Here is a 24,112-nt window from a genome sequence, read left to right as displayed (position 1 = left end):
ACATTATATTTCAAGCATAGCTCCTAGTATATTTGTAAGTATATCTATGGTTAAAAAATGAAATTTTAAAAAATTTTAATGAGGCAGTCTACACTGATTAGAAAGCATTTTAGGGGGAAGGAAGAGAGGTTATTACATATTTGTGCAATTATGTTATCCTTTAAATAAATCATACTCATATAGTATTCAGATATTATGAGTAATATTTTCTAAGCAAGCAGATCCAAATTATAACTTTAAGTGAAAGAATACCACCTGAGGATATCCTTTAGAGATAACAGCAATTGAATGGGATATTGTCACAGAACAATGTGGAGGCTTTGCTTAATTAATTAAAAGGTAAAGTTAACACTTTACTGAAAATAAATGTTGGGCAATGCCTACATTTATTTTCAAAATCAAAGTCATTTACTTTGTGACTATATTTTATTCCATTGACTTTCTATGCAATGTCATATGCTAAGTGATTAATGTAGACGTACTCTTTTAAAAGTGATGAGGACTTCAAAGTGAACAAGAGTTTCTCAATTTTCTATCATTGAAAGCTACATTTTAATGGCTTAGAGGAGTGAACTGTTTGGGTTTTCTGCAAGTTTTAAATGTGACAGATAGGAATAATGCTATTCTTATACACTGGTCAAAACTCTGCAAAGTAACCTTTATTTTTTCCTGCATACTTTGTGCCATTTAACTTCTTGTTTCCCTAATGCTTGTCACAAATGTTGATTATAAAGGCTGCAAGTCTATCCCATCATGAAAATACAAAGATCCCAATTCCAAATATCAAAATATGAGAAAAAATAAAGCATACAAATTAATTTTAGTATGTCACTGATACAGCCCAAAATGTTCTTTATAACAATACAAGATGTATAAATGACCTAAAATTGCAAGTGTGAAAACGTTTGCTTACGCACCTCAGGGACTGAAACTCCTGAAGTGGGCAGAGTCTGCTGAAAAAAAAGAAGCCCATATTAAAGCTGAAAAAAAAGAAAGTCAAACTGAAAACAAGTACCAATGAAGGTTCTTATATCACTACACACGTGTGAAATAAATGAATACATTACAAATACATTTCCTTGTCATAATTTTTCTGCTTACTTTCATTAATAAACCAAAATCTTTTCATGAAATAAGGAACACTCTAATGCAGAGGGGATTAGACTGTAGAATTACTTATCCAAACTACAATTTCATATACTTAAAGTAGACTAATCTTTGGCCAGCTTTACAGACCTCTCTACAATAATATTGATATATTACATTCATATTTTGGAATGAGAACTCATCTCCAAGTTCCATTATCCTTCATAAACCATTCTTACTAATTTTTTAAGTTGCCCATTTACACAGCCCACCATTTCACTTTCTAGTCCAACTTTCAATCTTTTCTACAAATACTCAGTGTCTTTTGATATAGACACAGCTTATGGTGCTGATTTTATGTTGTGATATTCTGGAAATAAAAATATATATTCCATTAATAGCAGTAAAAAATAAAAAGATAATTAAATAAGTAGCAAAATTTTACTTGAGAGTAATTATTAAAAGATTAGGTTAAATACACTAAAACCAGTCTTCATGACAGCATGTCTTCAATTACCCACCACCCTTCCTTTTCTAAGTCACACTGGGAAAGTTTTTTCTGGCAAGAAACAGAGAAAAGGTTACCAAATTCCAAAAGCCTGTGTCCTGTGGGACTTTATAAAATAAAACAGAAATTTGGAAGAATAGGTGATAAATCACACTCAATATTAGATAAAGATTTTCCTTGGTTGCGGGGAGTAGGAAAGGTGGATGGGAAGCTAGTCCTTAGACATTGTGTGTCTCTAGAAAGAAGAGAGCAGTCAGTATATTTGAGTTTCCTCTCCTGGACCAAGCTATGTGTGTGACTCCCAAAATAAGAATGAAAGATCTGAGAGCACAGTTATTAGTTTACTGCCTTACCCAGTAGATCTCCAGGAAGGGAACAAAACCCAAAAGAATAAATAGCTCCATGTGAGGCTTCATGGCTGCTTGTACAGAGATGGAGTAGAAGGATCCAATGTACCCAAAAGTGGAACAGAAGGAGAAGAAGTCTAGGGCAACCCTAGAGAACATTGAAGTGTCCAGGAACACAACTCTATTTAGAATATATTTCCATAATATAAGTAAAAAATACTGCAGCAACAGATTTTTAGTAAAAAAAAAAATCATGAAGTCTGGGAGGATGAACTCGAGTCAACTATCCCATTAACAGGAGAAGACTATGAGGGCCATTGTTGTTGTTTCTCAGATGGACTGACAACAGATTTGGTAGAACTTTCATTGAAAGCTTCTGATGTCAGTAATAGTCTTGATTTCTGAGTCCAAGTCAGCCTATATAACACCTGGGGCAACGGGTGGTGGGGAAACGTTTGCGTTTGCTTCAGTCGGCACCAGCTCAAAGCATTTTGTCAGCCTTCTTTCTTTCTTATTTCTTGGTTGAAGCTTAGACCTAAATAAACATTTAAAGACATGAATGTAGCCCTTCCATCTTTATCATAATATACAAATATTTGATCTCCTCAAATCCAGATTAAGTGCCTTATCCTATCCCATGCCATTGACCAGGGACTATCAAGCAATCAAACTAAGATGCCCATCAGGCAGTTTCTAGGGCATGAGTCTCAGATGCCTTCTATCTTGGGAAGCGTCAATGCTCGCTGTGCATATGTCTGTACAGAGCAAGTCAATAGAAAGCCAAGTGAAAAGACTATAGTTACCAAATGATTCAGACTAACAACCAATTGCAGTGCAAGAACTTCAAATAGCATAGCTCCTGTCCACCCCACCACTACCACCAAAAAAAAATAATAAAATAAATCAATAAAGGATATCTTTGAGCTAATTATGGGCATATGAATATAGACAGAATAACTACTGATATTATGGAATAGTTAATATTTTCAGGTGTGATAACAGTATTGTAAATGTATAGAAGATTGTTCTTATATTAGAATGTGCCTGCTGATGTTGTGTCATACTACCTGCAATTTACTTTCGAAAGGTCCAACTTAATAAATTATATATTATGTGTATATTGTAAAAATGTATATATATGCATACAGTCATATATATACATATATATACAAAGAATGATTGAAAAATAATAATTACTTCATATAGGTTGGGGATATACTGTATTCACTGTGTTTTGAGATTTTTGTAATGAAATTTGGGAGAAAAACTGATCTCCCTTTCTAACTTTTTTATACATCCTCTTATTCCTAAAAGAGTGCAAAAATGTTGCTACAACGAAATAAAATATGTGTGTGTGTGTGCGCGAGCGTGCGTGTGTGTGCGTGTGTGTGTATTGGGTTGGCCAAAAACTTTGTTCGGGTTTTTCCATAACATCTTATAAAGAAATATAGGTAAACCTCTAGGTTGCTGGGGAAAAAAAGCAGAGAGAGACAGAGAGGGACCACTTGAAAATAAACGATAAAAGGGGTGCCTTAAAAAAATAATGTTTCAGATGAGGCAGAAGTTCATATAGTCAGGTATTAGCCTTTTCCAAATCTGTTCATTCTGAGGGAGTGTCTAATGATGGAAAAAGAGTTCTGAGTTTGTATTCACAGGGGTTTCAAATGCAAAAATGTACAGGGGACAAGAAGGTAATACTAATGAGCCCAATGCCACAAAAAGGCAAAGACTGTGCCAAGTTGGATAATAAAAATCCCACTTTAAGGCATACCCCACAGAAACACAATGGGATGAAATTGAAGCCTGGCTGCCATTTTGCTACCACTTTCATAGAGAATCTGTAATTTACAGATATTCATGTTTGCAGGCTTCGTTTTTCTCAGAGTAGTGGTGATGTGAGTTATCTACGGAGAGAGAGCGAAATTGGCAGAGAGGTAGAAAGATGAAGAAAGTAAGAAAATAGTAGAGATTTTGTCACTACTTCTCTGAGAATGGGAAAGCAGCTGATGAGTAACAGGATCAAGCGAAATTAAGGGCTCAGCTGGAACTAGAAGTAATAAATATGTAAGAGAGAAAGCCACCAGCTCTGAGAATTTCTCCAGTAATCCTCAGCCGTCTGACAGCAACACTAGAAATTCATTCCAAGAATAAGAGGGATGAAAGAACATATATATGAGCTCACTTTCAATCAAGATATGTAGGCAAAGAGTATACATTAAATTAACATGCTCATCAGTAGCCTAACCCTGAGTTACAGTAAGAAAACCACGGCATCTGGGCAAAAGAAAAAGAAGCAAGTTGACAGAAAACAAATTCAGAAATTACATACTTCTTTTTCATTCTTCCATGTATAATTTTTTAAATATCAAGGATGAACAGAGTAAATGTTTCAGTTTTTTGAAAATTATCACGTGTTAATTCTAAATGTAATGTATTTTTAATCAGAATTAATACAGGAAGTGTGTTTTTTTATTTAATCAAATGTGAGGTGTGACTACAGAGGAATGTGATTGATTTTATTTAATCAGTATCATTTTAATATTAAATAGAATACACAGTACAGATAATTAGTTTAAAAGATGCATTTGCCTTCAGGGCACTTATTAAGTTTAACCTAATACCAAGAATTTTTAAAAGTCCTATTATTCTTAAGTATTGAGATATCTCTTGTCTTCATATTTCCTAACATGTAATCATTTTAAATTGACAATTTAATTCAAATTGTCATAGGACAAAGAAAAAAATCTTTGATAGAGAGATTATTAGAGGTTTGACTTAGTTTAACTATAATAAGAGTATAGTACTCACATTAAAAGGGTCATCAGTTATTTCAAGAAAAATTAACAGAATTATACCTTCTACCTATATAAGGATGTTCATATTTTTAAAAAATTGCTTTCATGTTTATGGTCTCATTTAATCCTCCCAGTAAAACAAGAAATCCCATTTTCCAGATTGGAAAACTGAGAATCAGAAAGTTTAGATGACTAGCCAAGAAAATTAAGTTAGTGGCAGAATCCAAATCTATTGCTTCCCTTTGCAGGCTTCATTTATTAAAAGAACAGCAGGGTTCAACAAGAACTTTTTTTAAAAAGTTTCTTTTTAGCCATGTCTCATTTTTTAAGCGATTTGGAAATAAAATTAGTTTAAATGTTGATGAACACTCCAAATATTTAGAAACCACAAAGTATTACCGGTTCTGACAGGCTTGGATATCAGTATGGAGTAGCTGAATACAATAACTCCGGTGCCATAATAAACGTAAACTGGCCAAATAAAACTATTTAAAATAGCTTCTTTTCCTTATATAACTGGATATCCCTGGCATTAAAAAAAGTGAGAGACAGAAAAGCAGGTCTGGGAAAAGAACAACTGTCTTCCTAAAATGGTGCACTGCCTCAGTCTAAGAGGGGAAGCTGTTCCTTCCTCACACGTGATAATAAAATGTATCCAGGGCATCATGGTTTCCATGAATTTTATTTTTACATTGAAGCTTCATAATTTCTTTAACCTTTTATGATTTCGCACATCCTTAAGTGTGTACACTCACACATCTGAACACAATACAAATTTTAAAAAGAAATGGATCAGAGTGATTTTTATACTACTATTGCATTTATTAACATCTTTAATCAAAGGTTATTTCAGTGTATGACAAGTGTATCAATTAGATGAAACATAAATTGTTTTTCTTTTCAATGGGTCCTTGACATATCTAATAAATATGTGTGGAGGAGGGTTGGATTGGGAGCTTGGGACTAGCAGATGCAAACTATTATATAGAGAACAGATAAAAAGCAAGATCCTATTGTATAGCACAGGGAACTATATTCAATATCCTGCAATAGATTGCCAACAAACACATGGAAGGATGCTCAACATCTCTAATCACTAGAGAAATGCAAATCGAAACTACAATGAGGTTATCACCTCACTCCAGTCAGAATGGCCATCATCAAAAAATCTACAAACAATAAATGCTGGAGAGGGTGTGGAGAAAAGGGAACCCTCTTGCACTGTTGGTGGGAAAGTAAATTGATACAGCCACTATGGAGAACAGTATGAAGGTTCCTTAAAAAACCAAAAATAGAACTACCATATGACCCACCAATCCCACTACTGGGCATATACCCTGAGAAAACCATAATCCAAGAAGAGACATGTACCACAATGTTCATTGCAGCGCTATTTACAGTAGTCAGGACATGGGAGCAACCTAAGTGTCCATCGACAGATGAATGGATAAAGAAGATGTGGCACATATATACAATGGAATATTACTCAGCCATAAAAAGAAACGAAATTGAGTTATTTGTAGTGAGGTGGATGGACCTAGAGTCTGTCATACAGAGTAAAGTAAGACAGAAAGAGAAAAACAAATACCGTACACTAACACATATGTATGGAATCTAAAAAAAAACCATGGTTCTGATGAACCTAGGGGCAGGACAGGAATAAAGACGCAGACCTAGAGAATGGACTTGAGGACACGGGGAGGGGGAAGGGTAAACTGGGATGAAGTGAGAAAGTAGCATATATACTGACATATATACACTACCAAATGTAAAACAGACAGCTAGTGGGAAGCAGCTGCATGGCACAGGGAGATCAGCTCTGTGCTCTGTGACCACCTAGAGGGGTGGGATGGGGGGGGGAGGGAGACACAAGAGGGAGAAGATATGGGGATATATGTGTATGTATAGCTGATTCACTTCGTATACAGCAGAAACTAACACAATATTGTAAACAATTATACTACAATAAAGATGTTAAAAATAATAATAAAATGGAAAAAAATTTAAAAATAAAAATGCCATTTTAGGACTTAAAAACAAAATCCTGTAATAAACCATAAAGGAAAAGCATATGAAAAAGAATATATATATATTGAATATATATATTCATTATATATAATGAATATATATAACTGAATATATATATATATATATATATATATATATATATAACTGAATCACCTTGCTGTACATCAGAAACTAAAACAGCATTGTAAATCAACTATACTTCAATAAAAAATTGTTTTAGAAAATACATATTGTAATCTTACCTACCATCATTTGCCTAACCACTTCTCACTGGAGCCAAATTTTGAAGTTTGCACCAACATAAATTTAAAGATTAAAAAACATTTTTAACTGAGATGATTTCGTTACTCTTATTAACTGCTCACAAAAATGTTCTATTCTTACTCTTGTTACTGTGATTATGCATGTTTGCAGAGTTTCGTTCAGGAGATACTGAAGAGAAAGGCGTGTGAGGCTCCCTCCTTAACAGCTTCCTCAACATTCAAGTCTCTGTCCAGAAAGCACATTGAACCGTCAGGCAAAGTACAATGGACATTTGGAGACTTAGGAGGTGCCAACTGTTTTCAATAAAAATGTTAAAAATATGTTTAATAGCGATATTAAAAATCATTTCAAACACAGATTTCTACATATAAAAGCAATCGGCAAGAATAACGTTATTGTCTTGCCTACTTGATTATCTAGTGAAATAAAGCTATAAGAAATGTTATCCTACTTGGTTAGGTCTCATAAAATTATCAGAAGCCAATATGGTTACGGAAGTGTTCTTCAATTTCTTTCTGGCTGTGATCCACAATAAATATTTGTATATTTACACACTTGTAAAATAATTTCACAAAGACCACTTACACAGTGTGCGCCACTCTCTGATCTATTATTCTCTTTTTCCATTTCTATTCTCCTCTACTTTACTTCATTATTTTTCTTCCCATTCCTTTTTTGAAGGTATAGATCCCCTAAATTTATTTCATACCTCACCAATTTTTTTGGGGGGGGGCGGCAGCACAAACATAAAAGATAAGTTTAAACATGGGATTCAGGGTAAGGCAGGTATTGCTTCTGACACTTGCAGGTTGTGTGACTTTAGGTAAACTTCTTAATCTCTCTAAGCTTCTTACTCTCTTCAAATGTAGAGGGAGTATCATAATTGTACCTACCTTTAGAATTAAGAGGATGTCTAGCAAATAAGTTCTCAATAAACTTATTTGGTAATTGTTTTATTAACTGTAGAACCCAAATATTTCCACTGCCTGCTTAGGGCTCAGCAAGAAAGGACTGACTGCACTTTCTTCATCTGAAAATATTTTTGTTGCTAACAAGGAAGGACCCAACAGAATTATCTTTTAATGAAAGCATCTATGTGAGGGCTATTAGAAGAGACAGAAGGAAGGAAAGGGAGGGGGGTGGGGAGAAGAGATCAAAGCCAGAAAACAATGAACCAAAAGGAGAGGGGGAGCAGAGGCTTAGAAGAGAAGCGGGTTGGAAGAAGACAGTCTCCTTAATCTTACAGACTGTCTCTTCCAAAATCTGAGCAAAGGAAACAATGAGTAAAGGAAAGATGGGAGTCAATATTTAGACCATGACTTTAGTTTTGTGTTTGAAGTACTGCAAAATTCTTAAATATCAGATTCAAATAATTCCAAAATGCATTTCAAAATGAAACATACATGTCTTATTATTTTTTCAGATTATTCTTTGGAACTCTTACTTTACGAATAGATAATTAAGAGTTACCTATTGATGGGTATGTGTGTGTATATATAATTGTTTGTGAATTTTGGGCAGAGGAGTCCATATGCAGTCGGTGGTTTGAAATAAAAAAGCACCCAAATATAATAGATTAGTACCTACTGAATTTACATTCATAAAATGAATCAATAATACTCCCTGCTATGCCTATTTTTTCTCTCAACAAATATATGAACCTGTTCTAGAAATGTACCATTGTATCGTTAGTGTACCACTGCTTTCTAAAATACAGAAAAATCACTGAAGGTAATGAAAGAATATTAAAAATAATATTTAGAATTAAAGTATTATGCTGCTAAGTTTTCATTTTCATCAATCTTGGAAAAGACCTTGAATTTAAAAACTAATAAGTTATAATGAGATTTGTTCTCATCCTTTGCCCCTCTAAATATCCACTGATCTCACACCAAAGCATTTTCTAACCAGGTTAAAGTCCAATTGTGTACTCACATTAGGCTTAGATTCAATTGAGTTAAAATTTTATACTGACTGCCAGTCAAACTTATCATGAACTTTCATTATGTGCATGTAATTAATTGGGTCCAACGAACAATATCAGTACTGAGTTATAGACTCTTTTCCCCCGACCATATAATTAGAATATAATTACCCACAGGATATCAGAATGATGCAAAACCTTTCCTCTAAATGCGCCCTCATTAGGAAACAAGTCTCAATGTACATTTATTCAATCAGTGTGAATTAATTAAAATGTTACTGAAATAAAAGAGGGCAGCAATAAAGAGTATCTGATATCTATTAAGAGACTATCACTTGAGATCTGCATGCACAGTTTATATTTAAACCCATTTAGCTCAAGTAGGAACTTTGCCATGTAATGTTACATATATCCAGTATGCTAGGAAATCTGAGTAAATGAGTCATTGTGTGCCATTGTTTTTGAAGAGAACATAATACACAATGAATACAAACATCTTAAAGAATCTGGGTAAAATTCCAAAGGCCCCACTACTCCCTGATGAATCTACAAATTTGTTACCATCAAATGGAACATATTTGGTTGACAAAAGTCATTTTTACTTGAAGTATTCAGGTAATTAGTTGTTCATCTCATACCTTTTTATTACAAGTCTGACCTATTTATTCTGATCTGGCTTAGGACATGATGGTTGGGAAAGTCTAGACTTACCAAAGCACTAACTACTTTTTTTTTTTTTTAATGAGAAAATAGCCTCAATTACTCAGGCTAGATCAAGTTATTTCAATCGCATATTTTCTTTAAGCAGAAGAGTCCTATGCACCTAAGAATATATTCTTTTTAACAGTATGCATGGTATCATACCACACATTCCAATTACACAAAACATGGAAAAAATAGTAAATGCATAAGGAAGCCATAGGACATATGATCCATGTCCCACGGGAAGCTGCTGATTCACATAAAATCATTCTTCCTAAAAGCTATTTATCTTGGTTTCTTTAAACCTGTCATATTGTCATATGCAATAACATTTTATTGAATAAATTAATAAATAACCATAATACAAAGGAATACTCAGCATTATTCAAGAGCAATATCATGAACAGTAGAAAAAATTTTAAAGCTATGTAGCACCTCTGTATAGTAAGATATACAGAGAATTTCAAACTTTTTATGTTGTTGCATAATTCTTCAGACATCTTTAGCTTTAGAAGTAGGTTTTATAAAACTTCATTCTGGTAATCAAAATTTGGTATTCATACTTATAAATAAATATACAGTGGAAATTCTGAAAGAGCTCTAAGATAAATTAAGCCGTCTACAAATTGCTCTTTTTAATATATGCTTTAGAAGCAAACTCCAACCAATCTGTCAATTATTACTAATTATTGCTTGTTTTTTTCAGAAATTTTAACTCCGTAAAATTGTATATTCTTAAACGTTCTGAATGTATATTTACAAAATGGTATAACGTTTCATTCAGATATTAGATTGGTCTTAGGCAAGACCAAAAACTGAAAGAAATAATGAACTCACTCTTGCTAAGCAAGAAGGGAGATTACTGCAGACAGGTTTGATTTATTTTGAACATGAAAAGTTTTTTTAGAACTTCAGTAACAAAGACATGCAAGTATAGTTGCTTGCTGAAAATGCTGTGATTTGAGTAACATTAACTAAAACACCACATTTACTAATGGTAATCACCACAAAAAGAACAGAAAAATTTCTAATATAATAAGAACAGTTTTAAAATTGCATCTTGTAGGAAACATCAATTTTCATTTTCTGAGAATTAAGAGAGTATTTATAATATTTCACATGGACTATTGTATTACTTAAGCTATATTTTTTAAAATCTGGTTTTAAATATAATTTAATATCCAGAGGAAAATGTCTTAATTCTCCCCAGAATTTTGAACTGTTCATTTAAACTCTCTACCTGAAATACCACTTTATTTTAAATATTAGGCATTTTACAGTACCATCTATTGGATACTTTATATTACTACAACAACATAACAATCACAAGCTTTTCAAAATTTAGTAATAAGTATAAAATACTTCAAATGCTACTCCAGAAACTAAACACAATGCTAATTTGACATTCATTAATATTATCTCATCATTATACACTTTAAACTCAATTTTATTAGCCTATAACAATAAAATTCAATTATCATGGGTTATCAATGATTAAAAAAATAAGCTTCCCTATTGCATATTCGTTTTGATTTGTATGTAATATTTATATCACTGTCTAATGTATTTTCTTCTTGACTCAGGAAAAAGAGTGATGACTGTTGGAGCAAAAGAGCTGACAAAATGTAATTCATTAACTCAGGAAATATTTGTTTGAGCACCTACTACATGTCAAATTGAATTAGGTGCTAGAGATAAAGAGATACACCATTTTAGTGTGAGTGATAGGAATGACAGTGGTGCTATTCCATGAGCACAAGGAACAGTTCAACAAGAAACAGGTTCCATACAGTTCCTGGTATGTTGGCTTTCAGATCTCTGTGGGATACCCAAGAGGAAATTTACAACATGATGCTGAGTACTCGGATCTAGAGGGTGTAAGGGAGAACAAGCTTAGATATATTCAAAGGTGGTAATTGTAGTCATGAAATTGTATAAGGTAATTTATACAGAGCATAATGACATTAGAATATAGTTTAAAAATGGAAACCTAAACATATTTAAGAACAGAAAGAGGACTAGGAATTTAGCAATACGGATAGTGTGGCCAAAGAGGTAGAAGAAAATCTAGTAGAAATGTCTTAGATGACAGACATATGAGACCAGACATTTCAAATACTGTCAAATGTTGCAGGGGATTCAAAAAAGATCATTCTTGGAAAGGATGTCTAGTAGATGCTGCTGGTAGTCCAAAGCACATCCTTAGTTACCTGGCCAGGGCATCTACCCTCAGCTGCTCTGAGTGTCGAGTGCTGAGAACTCCCATCTGTCCCATTTTCTGCAGAATTAGCCTTTGTTCACTGCAACAAGCTCTCCAGGGAGCACCACCTATCCTGCAGGAGGCCACGGCTAATAAACGACTGATACGGGTTACAAAATGCCAGCCCCTTGTTTTTTTTTTTTTTTGCTGTACGCGGGCCTCTCACTGTTGTGGCCTCTCCCGTTGCGGAGCACAGGCTCCGGACGCACAGGCTCAGCGGCCATGGCTCACGGGCCCAGCCGCTCCGCGGCATATGGGATCCTCCCAGACCGGGGCACGAACCCGTATCCCCTGCATCGGCAGGCGGACTCTCAACCACTGCGCCACCAGGGAGGCCCTGGCCCCTTGTTTTAAGTTGAGAAAAATCCTATGGTATGATTTTGTTCCAGAGCCCCCAAGGTTTAGGCCAAGGCTTAAACTCTCTCTGTGACCACTTCTTTGCTCAAAGCCTGCCTCTTTCCTCTTCTGCTTCCTCCTCCCTTAAAGATTTTCTCTTTTTAATAAAGAAACATTCCTCTCTTTATATATCACACATAACTAAATCCCCGGTTCACGTTCTACTCCTTGGGAATCCAACTAAAAAGAGTGCCATTGGACTTAGGATGGATGGCCAGAATAGTTTTAGACTCATTTTACAGTCAGAAATTAGAATAATGTGGGTTGAAGAGGAAGGAAGAAATTTGATACAGTGAAGGTATCTTTACACCTGCATATACTTATGGCTACATTAAGAGGCAGGCAAAGACCACATCATACACAAATATGGAAAATAACACTGTACAGGAGAAAGAACAATTCTTCTTCTGGTACGGGTTCTTTGACAGACAAGTAACTAGGGGTATAAAAAGAGAAGTTCAAGCGCTGGACTCAAATTATAGTGCTGTCAAATGTTACCTAATATGAGCATGTTGGACTACACCTTGTTTGAGTTTTTTCAATTGGAAGCTCACAGATCAGTATATTATTAGACTGTGACTAATGACATAAAGGGAGAAAAGTAGGGAGTTCTAGGAGAGAGAGGGGCAGAAAATGCTCAAATGAAAGAAACTGGAGGAATGTAGGCCTTGGATGACTCAAGGATGTTGGAGAACTGGTAACAAAATGAAATAATTTGAGATGAAATAGGAGTAATGTCACAGGGAATAGAACACTAGGTGATCAGCTGTATTCCTCCAGAATTTGGGTTTCCTTGGGCAAATGAGAAGGAATTGGTGAAAGCTCCTATGAGTATCAGGAACAGAATTTAAAATGATAGATTTTATCATCTAGACTGGATAGCAAGGAGTGGGCATGGAGGTCTTCCACAGAACTAAACTATCCTTATTCCATATAAAGGGAAAACAGGTTGAACTAAGGAATGAACACAGGATTGAGTCAAAAATCACTTCACTATGCATGAAACTGCTGTATGGACAAAAAGTTATATATAAATCAATTCTGGCTCAGGTTTCAAGTGAAATTTGAGAATAGACAAGTTATATTTAATAGTAAAACAGAGGAAAGCATGTATCTAAATACTTCATGAGCACCACCATTTCATCTGGAATCATTAAAACCACAAAGGTTACCTTTGCAAGGTAGAATTTATTCTTAAATGTCTAGTGGTGAAGGGACTCATTTTTACGGAACTCAAAATTTAAAACTTAGAAGATATAAATGATATAAAGCATTTATTTCTACTGTAATGAAACCAGATCTGGATATTTGCCCTGCACTAACCCCAATCTTTCTTTGCGGGATATAAGCAGAAATACCAACACAAAGGTATACTTGGGAGTTTTTATGACAGTTTGGGGCCATTTGGTCTTACCAATGTTTAATGAGAATAGCCAATTTTGTACATCCTTGCCAACACTGAGTATTATCATTTTAAAAATATTTGCCAAAATGGAAGGAAAAAGTTTATTTCATTTTTCAGTTTGATAGTCTTGAATATTTATAAGCTTTAAGTTTTAAAACTATTTTTTAGTTATTTGCATTAATATTACAAAACAGGACTTTTTTGTTATAATGCTTATGTTTATCTTGATTTGTAAATTTTGGTCTTTACCATTTTCTAAAGAAATTTTTGATTGGTCAAGGCTGTCAACCTTTTATTTCTCTTTTTAGGAAAAAAGATTAAAAGGCCTTCTAAAGGCAAAAAGTAAATCTCCAATCCATGTTTGATTTATTTTGGAATAGGTATGAAGCACAATTTATCTTAATTTAGTTTCCCATATGGTTATACAGTAATCTCAACTCCCCTAATCTCCACTAGCCCCTACCAGATTTCATATGCGACCTTCATCATATACCATACCATTACATAGAGTTCAATATGTTTTAGACTTTCTACCAGTTCTTTGTATCTCCTAGAGCCACTATTACATCATTTTGATCACTGTAGCTTTAGTAAACATATTCTTAAGATTTGTTAAAACAGGTCTTTTCTTACTACTCTTCTTTCTCAGAATTTACATTTGTGCACATTTATTCTTCCAGGCAAACTCCGGAATAATTTTGTCAAGCAAAAAATATTACATGGAAATTGAATTAAGTAGATGAGCAAATGTGAAGAAATGTAGGTCAACTTGATTTTCTTCAGTGTACTTAGATTTAAGAGAATACTTTTAATTTTTTGTTTAGGGGTAGCAAGGTCTCTTTCCACCTTGTTGTCATTCTCCTTTGCACTATAGGAGATTTTCTTAACCTGCTCCTCCAAATACTGATTCAGTTGTTCTCAATGCTGATCTTTCTCTATGCAGAAACTGATACATTTTAGTTTCTGATAAGGCTTTACTTTTTTCTCTACATTCTTAACCTTCTAGATATCCCTTTCAAATCAGTATACTGTGAAAGAGATGTTTTCTTTAGTATTCTTGGTCATGTAAATTTATTAACATTTTCACCTTCTTGCTGCAATGAATCTTCATGTATGACATCCTTCTAACTTTTAACTGCTATGCATGTTTCTTTGTTTTCTTGTTGCAGAATTATTACTATCTTATTTTGGCAATAGGTACTTATTTACACTAAAATGCACTTTGGCCATAAGCCATCAGTCTGCATGACAGTTGTTATAAAAAAGCAAAACCAAAGGAAACAAGTGCTATACCAATTATAGCAATATTATTGAAGTGTAGTCCCATACCAATACAATTTCACATAGAAGAAATTAATCTCTGATCTTATAATAACAGTAACAAGAAAAAAGTGTTCCTCTAAATGAATGGTTTGTTTTTAAGTTGTGAGTCTTCACAACTTAAAACAATTGTCAAGCCAATATTCCCCCCCTTTTCCAAAGGCTACTAAGAAACTCAGGGACAAATTTGCAAACCACCTCTGTCAACTTTTTAGGATACTGTGATATGAATTTCTAAGTCTAACTTAATTTTGGCACAAACTTATTATGTTTTTTATTGCTGCTTATTGTATATTCACATAAGCTGCCTTGAAGATTGTTGGTAATAAGTTGTAGAGTAACAATTCACTAATAGATAATCTTGCATCCTCACTTTTGAATCAGACACATATATGATATTCTTTATTTTGTTTGAGTCTGTTTTATAGATTTTAAATTTTGAATATCTTTAATCCTTCTTTAGATAATGCTTATTTTTGTCTACATGTTTTAGATCTCTATCAGATTTTCACTTAGCTGAACTTCCAGTTTATGTCATATTAGCCTTTTGTTTTTGACCTTCTGTAAATCATGACAAAACCAAGAAAGTACATGTTTCTTTCCTTAAAAAAGGATACAGCAACATTTTAAGCATAAATTATCATAGAAACTTGTAGGAATATTTTTTAGCCCTATTAAAAAATAAACTAAAACTTCTATTTAGAGTCCTAAAAATAGAATTCTACCATATTCATTAGGTAAAGAAGCATCATTAACCATGATATATGAACTTTTTCTTTTATATTAGATCCTGCTTATAGGTATACATATTCTATATAACATAGCCTAGGTTAGCATAAAGATAGGTTATAAACCAATAAAACCAATCTAATTAAGACAATGTAACAGATAAATGGTTCATCTCACAATGCAGATGATGGAATCATCACTTAGTGATGCTGGGGCACTGTCAGATTTCTTTTACTATGTGCCTTTAAAGTATATGTACATGGGGCTTCCCTGGTGGCACAGTGGTTGAGCATCCGCCTGCCGATGCAGGGGACACGGGTTCGTGCCCCGGTCCGGGAAGATCCCACATGCCGTGGAGCGGCTGGGCCCGTGAGCCACGGCCACTCAGCCTGCACGTCTGGAGCCTGTGCTCCGCAACGGGAGAGGCCACAGTGGTGAGAGGCCCGCATACCGCAAAAATAAAATAAAATAAAATAAAGTATATGTACATGGAAGACTATGCCCAACCAAAATGGATCTACACATATTTTATAAACATTACCACTTTTTAGTGCTGAATATATCCTTCATTGGATTTTGAAGCAGAAAATGATAGACAAAAAAATAGAACATTCAGAATTTAATTCTACATACTTAAAAAAATAAATAAAAAGCAGGTATCCTTTATGTATAATACCACGAAATTGAGTCTGAGTTAGAGTTTCAAAATATGGGGAAAAAATGAGATTCTTTCTTGCCTATCATTACTCTGATGACAATTATGAATTGATCTATAATGAATATTAATTAAATGAATATTAAGTAATGACATTGATGAAACATTATTGAGCACTGACAATGTGCTTTATCCCACTCTTTAGACAAAAAAGAAAATTGCATAGGCACAAACCCATGGTACCTTACATAAAGAATTTTCAAGAAAATAGATGACTTCAGTTACTATGGTTAAGGTTAAAGAGGTAAATGGGAAAGAAGGGTGAAGCAGCTGAAATGGATGTTAAATAAAACCTGAAGCTCAGTGCAGCAAGTCACAACCTTAGCCAACTGTTCACACCTCTCCACCAGGCTCTCCTCACTTCTGGGAGCTCTCTAACTAGTTCAGGAAATAAGGTTACTGAGAATTCAATATCCAACTCTCAGAATTACAGAGAATTCAAATATCTCCCTCCCTCTTTTAATTAGCTGATGTTTGGTATTGAAGTTGTCATTATTAACTGTTGCTGGTTAGGGCTAAGTGAAAGATAAGACAGGAAGAGGCCATAATCCTTGGACCGTGAGAAAGAAATGCATGCTATACTTCCACTCTCTAACAGGCCCCTGACATCACTGAGGAGTAAACACATGCTCGAAGGAAAGATTTAACATACTCTATGCTATTTAAGACTTACCATATCTACGATGAATAATTTAGTAGAATTCTTATAATAGTGGAAGAGCAAGCAAGATCGGAAGAAGAGGAAAAGTTAATGTAGACATATGGTTCTCTGAGGGTGTTATACCTAGAGATACATAGATTGCTGCTTCAGCAACACCATCACTTGGCCAAGTTTACAGAGTTACAGTAAAGAAGAGAGAGAGGTAGAACTGGAACCATTTGAATCAGATCTAAAGACTACGTTTAAAATTTATATTTTCTCAATAGTTTTGTTTTCCTTTCTCTGAGCTAACAAGTTTTATCATTTATCTTGCTGGCGTTCTTAAAGATTAATTTAAGGTAATATAGGGTATTATAATAAGAGAAAGTATTCCAGGAAGAACACACCACAATTGGTCCAAAAGAAGCACAATGCTGAACATATTCTTTGTTTTATATCACTTCTTGCCAATGAACACTATATTTACTGTATATTCTGATAATATTATGTCTGTTTAAAAGTAAGATAAAATAATCCCACCAAATTAGTTTTTTAAATGTTTAAATAATTAATAGTTTACTGTAAAACTAACTTTTGGCTTTAGGATTCATTTCAAGCACTGTGTTTCTGATTCGGAGATGTGTTTATAGTACAGAAAGAACTAAACAACTGTGAAATCTGACTCATTTGAACAACCAAATAAGTACATTTTGGGAAAAAAATGATACTTTCCAGTATAGATAAGAGAGTAACTTGGGGAAGCCACTCTTCATAAAGATGTTCACTAAGGTGTTATTTATGAGATTAAAATAAGGAATTGCAAACATGCTAAATATAAACACTGTTTCAACTGAATTATAATATCTTCGACTAATGAGATATTATGCAGCCATTAATAGTGATGTTACATAGTATATAGAAATACATAAGCACTTAATGATATCAGTTTAAATGTAAAAATACGGTGTCACATGATATGTCAAGTTTAATTACAAAAATACCAAAATATACATTTAAAAATCAAGAGGCAAACTTTAATAGTGGTTCTATTTATACATTAATAATGGTTCCTATATAACTGTTTTAGAGATTTTTAAATGTTTTCCTTTTCAATTTATATTGTTTTTATAAATTTGATTTAATAAATGCATAGTTCTCTTTTAATAAAGGGTTAAAATTCACTTTCTGGTTCAACATAATGCTTACAATAGTAGTAATACTAGATGATATCGACTGAGAACTTACTATATTTAGGCATAGTTTTAAGAAATTTTCATGCATTAATTCACTTAATTCCATTTTCCAAATGGAATGCATAAGAACAAAATGTTAATAACTTGCTTCATGTCGTAAAACTAGTGAAAAAGCCAGGGCTCAAAAACAGACAGTGTACTGCTAGCATTAATTGGGTTGAACCAATTCACCCTCACACTTGCAAAGTATGAACAATCTGATTGCTTCGTGTCCTTTCCAACCTTAGGATTTTTAATTATCTTAATCATCCTGATGGGTGTGTAGTGTTATCTCTTGAGATTTAAATATGCGCTCTCCTGACAAGTAAAGATGGTGAGCATATATTCATATGTTTATAGGTGATTTGTGTATATATATTTTATTCAAATGTTTCTTTAGATCTTTTGCCCCTTTGAATTAGATTGTTTGTTGCTTATCATTGGTTTATGTAAATTATCTTTATATTCTGGACACAAATCATTTATCACCAGGCTGTAACCACTTGAAATAACTTGCCTACAAATCCAGAGTTCATGTTAGAAACTTAAGTTTCTGGTCTCTGTCCTTTCTGGCTATCACCATCCCAAGCTTACTTCTGCTTTCTTTCTCTTCAATTGATCTTCCATACTTCACTTCTAAAACTTTTCACTGGGGTCTCTGGAAACTTTGCTCAAAACAAACAAATTATCCTCTTTCTTTCTAAGTCACTGCCACTACCTCTATAACACTTCCGAGGTTGCTCATTCTCTCAAACATCACTTGTTCTATTTTTTTGATCGTTTTGTGTTTGCCTGTTTTTGTATTGTTTTTTATGGACTAGCTTGGTTTTGCATTAAAATCATCATTCTTCCAGCCCCAAAGTAGAAACTCTTATCATTTGACTCATGGAATCTAATAGTTCTCCCCTCTATTCTTATTCATTACTGTGATACAACAACCTGTCCACCAAGACCCTGTAATTATCCCAGGTGGTTTTATGGACGAGATGAAACAGACCATACCCAGAGTTCCTTGACCTCCTAACACCTAGCGAACCTCCTCTCTGCACACCAGCTGAGCCACCCAGATCCATGGCTGCATAATGGACTTTACCATCCTCTGCAACTAATCTATTCTGAAATCACATCAAACCCTAATATTCTGCTCTCTGCTACAATCTTCTCTCCTGTTTCCCTCATTCTCTTCCTTTGTTGGTGTTTTCTGATTATTTGCCTCACAACCCAGTAATTATATTCTCATATCTTCTTTGCTCCCTGCTTAAATTTATTGTAATTCATACTGCTAGCCGAATTATCTTTCTAAAACACAAATCTGATCATGCAGTCTCTTATTTATACTGGATAAAGCCCAAATCCTTGACAAGAAAGGTCAGGCTTTTCACCATCTCAGACCTTGTCTTGCCTGTCTCTCCACACCTCACCTTTACTCATAAGACTTAATAAACATTTTGCTGTTTCAAGATCTCACTCTGTACTCTCTTATTTCTGAGACTATTCATATAAAGTTCACTTTGTATTTGCTGGCCAAATCCTTGTTTTATTCAAGATTCAGCTCAGGCATCATATTTTCAAGAAAGTTTTCATTTACTCATTGAATTACACTCAGGATAGATGAAGATTCTGTTCACTAAAGCCTCAGTAAGTTAATATTTACCTCACCATAATATGTAACCTGCCTGCCCGTCTTGCCCAACAGACTCGAAATTACAGTAACTAAAAGAACTGTTCTTATCTGAATTTTTAGCTCCAGTGACTTTAATAAAAGCCAATGGAAGGAAGGAAGAAAGAAATAAAGAAGGAAAGAGAAGGAAAAAACAGAAGGAAACTGGCACTGCAGATATTGTAAATAAAAATAATGTACATTGATTATCAGTAATGATCTTAAAAATTCTTTAAAGGCAGAGTCATAACAGTTATATGAAGAGTGGATACTTAAATGTAAAAAACCCCAGTTTAAAGTAATCAACATTACATGATCCCTGTATTTTATCAACTTTACTAATATATGTTGATGTAGAAAATTATTAATAATTAACCCCTTATTTACAGACTAGAACCTTGCTTTTAAATTATAATGTAAAATAATTATTTTATAAAAAGAAAACTAAATCACAGAGCTAAATATAATAGAAATGATTTTAATGATGATCTGCTTTTGCTGTTCAAATATAAAATTTAAAAAGCTACTTCTTCATGAGACATCTCAAGTATTCATTTGTTGACAGTAACAGAATTAATTGAATAAAAGCCTAACCCAAATTGAAGAATCAGTATAAAAACATGTGTAATCACAGAGACCCAGTTAGCCTGATAATTAAAAAAATACATAAAATTTATAATGAATGTAAGACTACACCATAGCTCTAGAGAAGTTGATCAAATATACAGCTTCCACTATAAAATTATTCTGAGACTCAGAGGGACCCTATCTAGCTTATTTCATTGATTTCTGGAAACTAAAAAAGTTATGTATTAACAAAAATAGTTTTAAAGTACTAAATGAGGCTAAAGTTTTCTAAATTTTACTAAATTTTTCTTATAGTGAAGAAAAATTTATGAAAACAATAGACATAGATTAGCACACAGAAATAAACACACATCCCATCATCATATTCAAATGTCAGTATAAACTGAACTCTACTCTTCTTAAGGATAGAAAATAAAACATGATAGTAATAAGGCTCATAGGGTTTGAAAGATAACAGACCATGATCAACAGAGCAGAGAGGGACTTCTGTTAGGTAATGAAGGCATCTCCAAAAACACACCTTTTTTGTTACAACGAGGGAACTTCATGTAATTTTTTTAAAGCCTTTCAGTGCAGGTTGATGACATAATGGTGAGTCCAAATTTAATTAAAGCAAATCTGTGAGGGACTAACACAACATGGACCAAGTCTATCTTGAGTTAGGGGTAAAACTTGGAACATAAAGAAGTGGGCAAACTGCATGCTCATCAGGTCATGTTTTATGTGAAACTGTTACAGTTTTTTGCATTGATATTTGATTGGGATTGGACAGCAGAGATTTCTGAGTGTGATCCAAAACAAGAATCAGGAATGCATTTTTGATGGAGTCCATCAAAGGCAGAACATCTGTTTTGACAATCAAGTGGTAAAGGTTAATGGCCTTTTCTGGAAATTAAGTTGTTGATCAAGAGTCCTGACTGACTGCATTAGATTCACTTTCCACTTGTTTGGAGATGGGATGAGCTATGCAATACCTTTGTAAACAATACAGAATTATCTTCAATATGGCAGTAAATAGACTGTGGTTCCAATCATTTTTTGCTGGAAAAGTCTCAAAGAGAGCATTATAAGTACCTAAACATGGTCACAAAGAATCTTGATAAATTTTAAGCAATGAAGCTTTTTGTGATAGTATTCTCAAAATATACTAGAAGCCAACTGCAACTCCAGAAATCGTGATTATATTTGATGTATAGAATCACTGATTACATTTCTATTTTAATTTCAGAGTAGTTGGTTTTAATCCATTTTTATGGCTATAAGCACCATCAAGACAAATTATTTGTGGAATCCTATTTAATTATTTGTGGAATCCTATTTTAGTGCATGCTTATAAAAGCATGTCATCAGTGCAAAGAAGATGCTGACCTTGCTAATCTTCATAACAGGTGAGCACGTACGTATTGAATCATTAAAATTAATAAGTGTTGAGGAGGGATTGAGGGCTGAAAAGAGAGGTACAGAAATTTTAAACAATAAATAAATAAAAATAATACCTGAAGAGATGTTCTAAAATATAAGAAGACTGCTGCTATGGACCTCGACCTTGTAGTGTGTCATTAAAATGCTTCAACCAGCAAAAAGGGATCTGTAATGAGTTTATATTGCTCATTGAATAACCAATTCCTGACCGCAGGGTCAAAAGCAAGGGATAAAAAACTTCAATAAAATCTTATGTCTTAAGTTCTTCATTTCATATTTTCTAGAATGAGCTAGAAATGATATTGATGACCACTTTGCAATAATTGAGTTTGAAACTCACCTGCTCTTCTTAGAGAACGTGATCATGAAAAACTCATATTATTTGTGAGGACTAACTATTTTCCTTCCATGAAATTTTAAAAATTTACAGCAGGTGATACAGTGTGAAATCATTGCTGGGAAGTTAATGAGAGTTCACAAATTGAAAAGCCTCCGAGCCCATCAGTTGTAGCATATTAAGCAATTTTGTGTGCAAAACAACTTTATTAATTTGTTTAAAGTTTTAGTATTTAAACAGTTAATCAGTTTAAGAGTCAATGTACTTATTTCATGATTGGAAAGTAAACTTTAATTTCTACTTAGCAAGGCAGCAGGTAAAGTGATTTAGGCTAATTTATTGACATGTACAAAACCACAAGGACTTCAAAGAGCAGGTGTACTTAGAGAATTACAAGTAGTTCAAATCCTTGATTGTAGTGTGTAAGGTGGTGTGTGAGGGATTAGACGGGTTGATCCAGTTAAAGAGCCTTGTTTACCATGCTAGAGAGTCTGGCATTGATTTAAAATACTTTAAATATTTAAGAAGGAAAATATTTTATTGTATTTTTGAAAGTGGATCCAGGGAGTAGTATCGAGAATGCAAAGAAAAGAGGAAATTCAGAGATTATGCTATTAGTACTAGGAGAATTCTGGAGAACAATTTTTGGGTGACATATGAGACAGTTACAGTTGGGCTGAAGAAAAGAGAAAGAACATCAGAATAGGCTGTCTAATGATTAATTTGATATTCAAGATGAAGCACCAATTATAATTCTTAGGTTTCTGGCTTGCGAAAGTTGGGGAATGAAGGTTCTAGATAAGGCAAATAGGAGAAGGCCTATATTGGGATTTGGAGAAAGGGCAGAAATGATGAGCTCAGGGTATAAGCTCTGGAATGATCGTTCTTGGGTTCCAGTCCTGAATTGTCTCTTCATAGCCATGTGACATAGGAAATTACTTAATCTGTTTCTCAGTTTCCTCGTAGGTAAAATAGAGATAGTTACAATATTTACCTTATGGTGCCGCTGTGATTATTAAATTAATTCATGCAAATCATTACCAATAACTGCAAACCCTTCATAAGCTCAACTGTTTGTTACCTCACTCATTCTTGTAACTTGACACCAATAACCTTGATTCCAACAAGCTTTTTGTGTGTGTGTGTGTGGTACGTGGGCCTCTCACTGTTGTGGCCTCTCCCACTGCGGAGCACAAGCTCTGGACGCGCAGGCTCAGCGGCCATGGCTCAGGGGCCCAGCTGCTCCACGGCACGTGGGATCTTCCTGGATTGGGGCACAAACCCGTGTCCCCTGCATCAGCAAGCGGACTCTCAACCACTGCACCACCAGGGAAACCCCCCAACAATCTTTGATTCCATTGCAATCCACAATGTATTTTCCTAACAACCCTTACTCTTCATGTCCTTACTTCCTTGTTTCCCGGCTTAATTTCCATGGCCAGTCCCTAAAATTACTCCCTTGCTCATACTCTCAACTCCTTTGCTTCTCTCTCATTTCATCATATTGGGCAAAACACAGTCTCATTAAGGCTGCCTCATGCCTATTCTACTCCCAGGCCTAGAATGTAACTGGAGAAATATGACTGAATATGACCAGAGAAATATACCCATCCAAGCTTACCGATCTTCTTCTAAATCCACAGTTATTAACAGGAAGAGACTTTTCATTATTCCCTGGCAATCATACGGTATTTCTTGAGACACGTAGCTCCCACTCTCCCAGGTGACTCATGTGTAACTTATTCCTGATCCTC

At 34.2% G+C, this 24,112-nt stretch overlaps 1 protein-coding gene across 3 annotated transcripts in view; it reads right to left on the bottom strand.

The window, feature by feature from the left end:
• DGKB (diacylglycerol kinase beta) overlaps nucleotides 1-24,112 on the bottom strand; it is a gene marked incomplete at its 3' end in the record, with an annotated part of 923,203 nt that overhangs the window by 471,256 nt on the left and 427,835 nt on the right. For all 3 annotated transcript variants that reach the window (XM_082632047.1, XM_082632048.1, XM_082632049.1), the window contains one exon: nucleotides 918-950. In XM_082632047.1, coding sequence (XP_082488173.1) covers nucleotides 918-950 — 33 coding nt within the window. The remainder of the gene's footprint in view (nucleotides 1-917; nucleotides 951-24,112) is intronic.

The sequence above is a fragment of the Mesoplodon mirus genome, assembly GCF_964341445.2.
Source record: "Mesoplodon mirus genome assembly, chromosome: 9".
Taxonomy (NCBI): domain Eukaryota; kingdom Metazoa; phylum Chordata; class Mammalia; order Artiodactyla; family Ziphiidae; genus Mesoplodon; species Mesoplodon mirus.
Note: the sequence above shows the minus strand (reverse complement) of the source record. Positions and strands in the feature narration are given on the sequence as shown.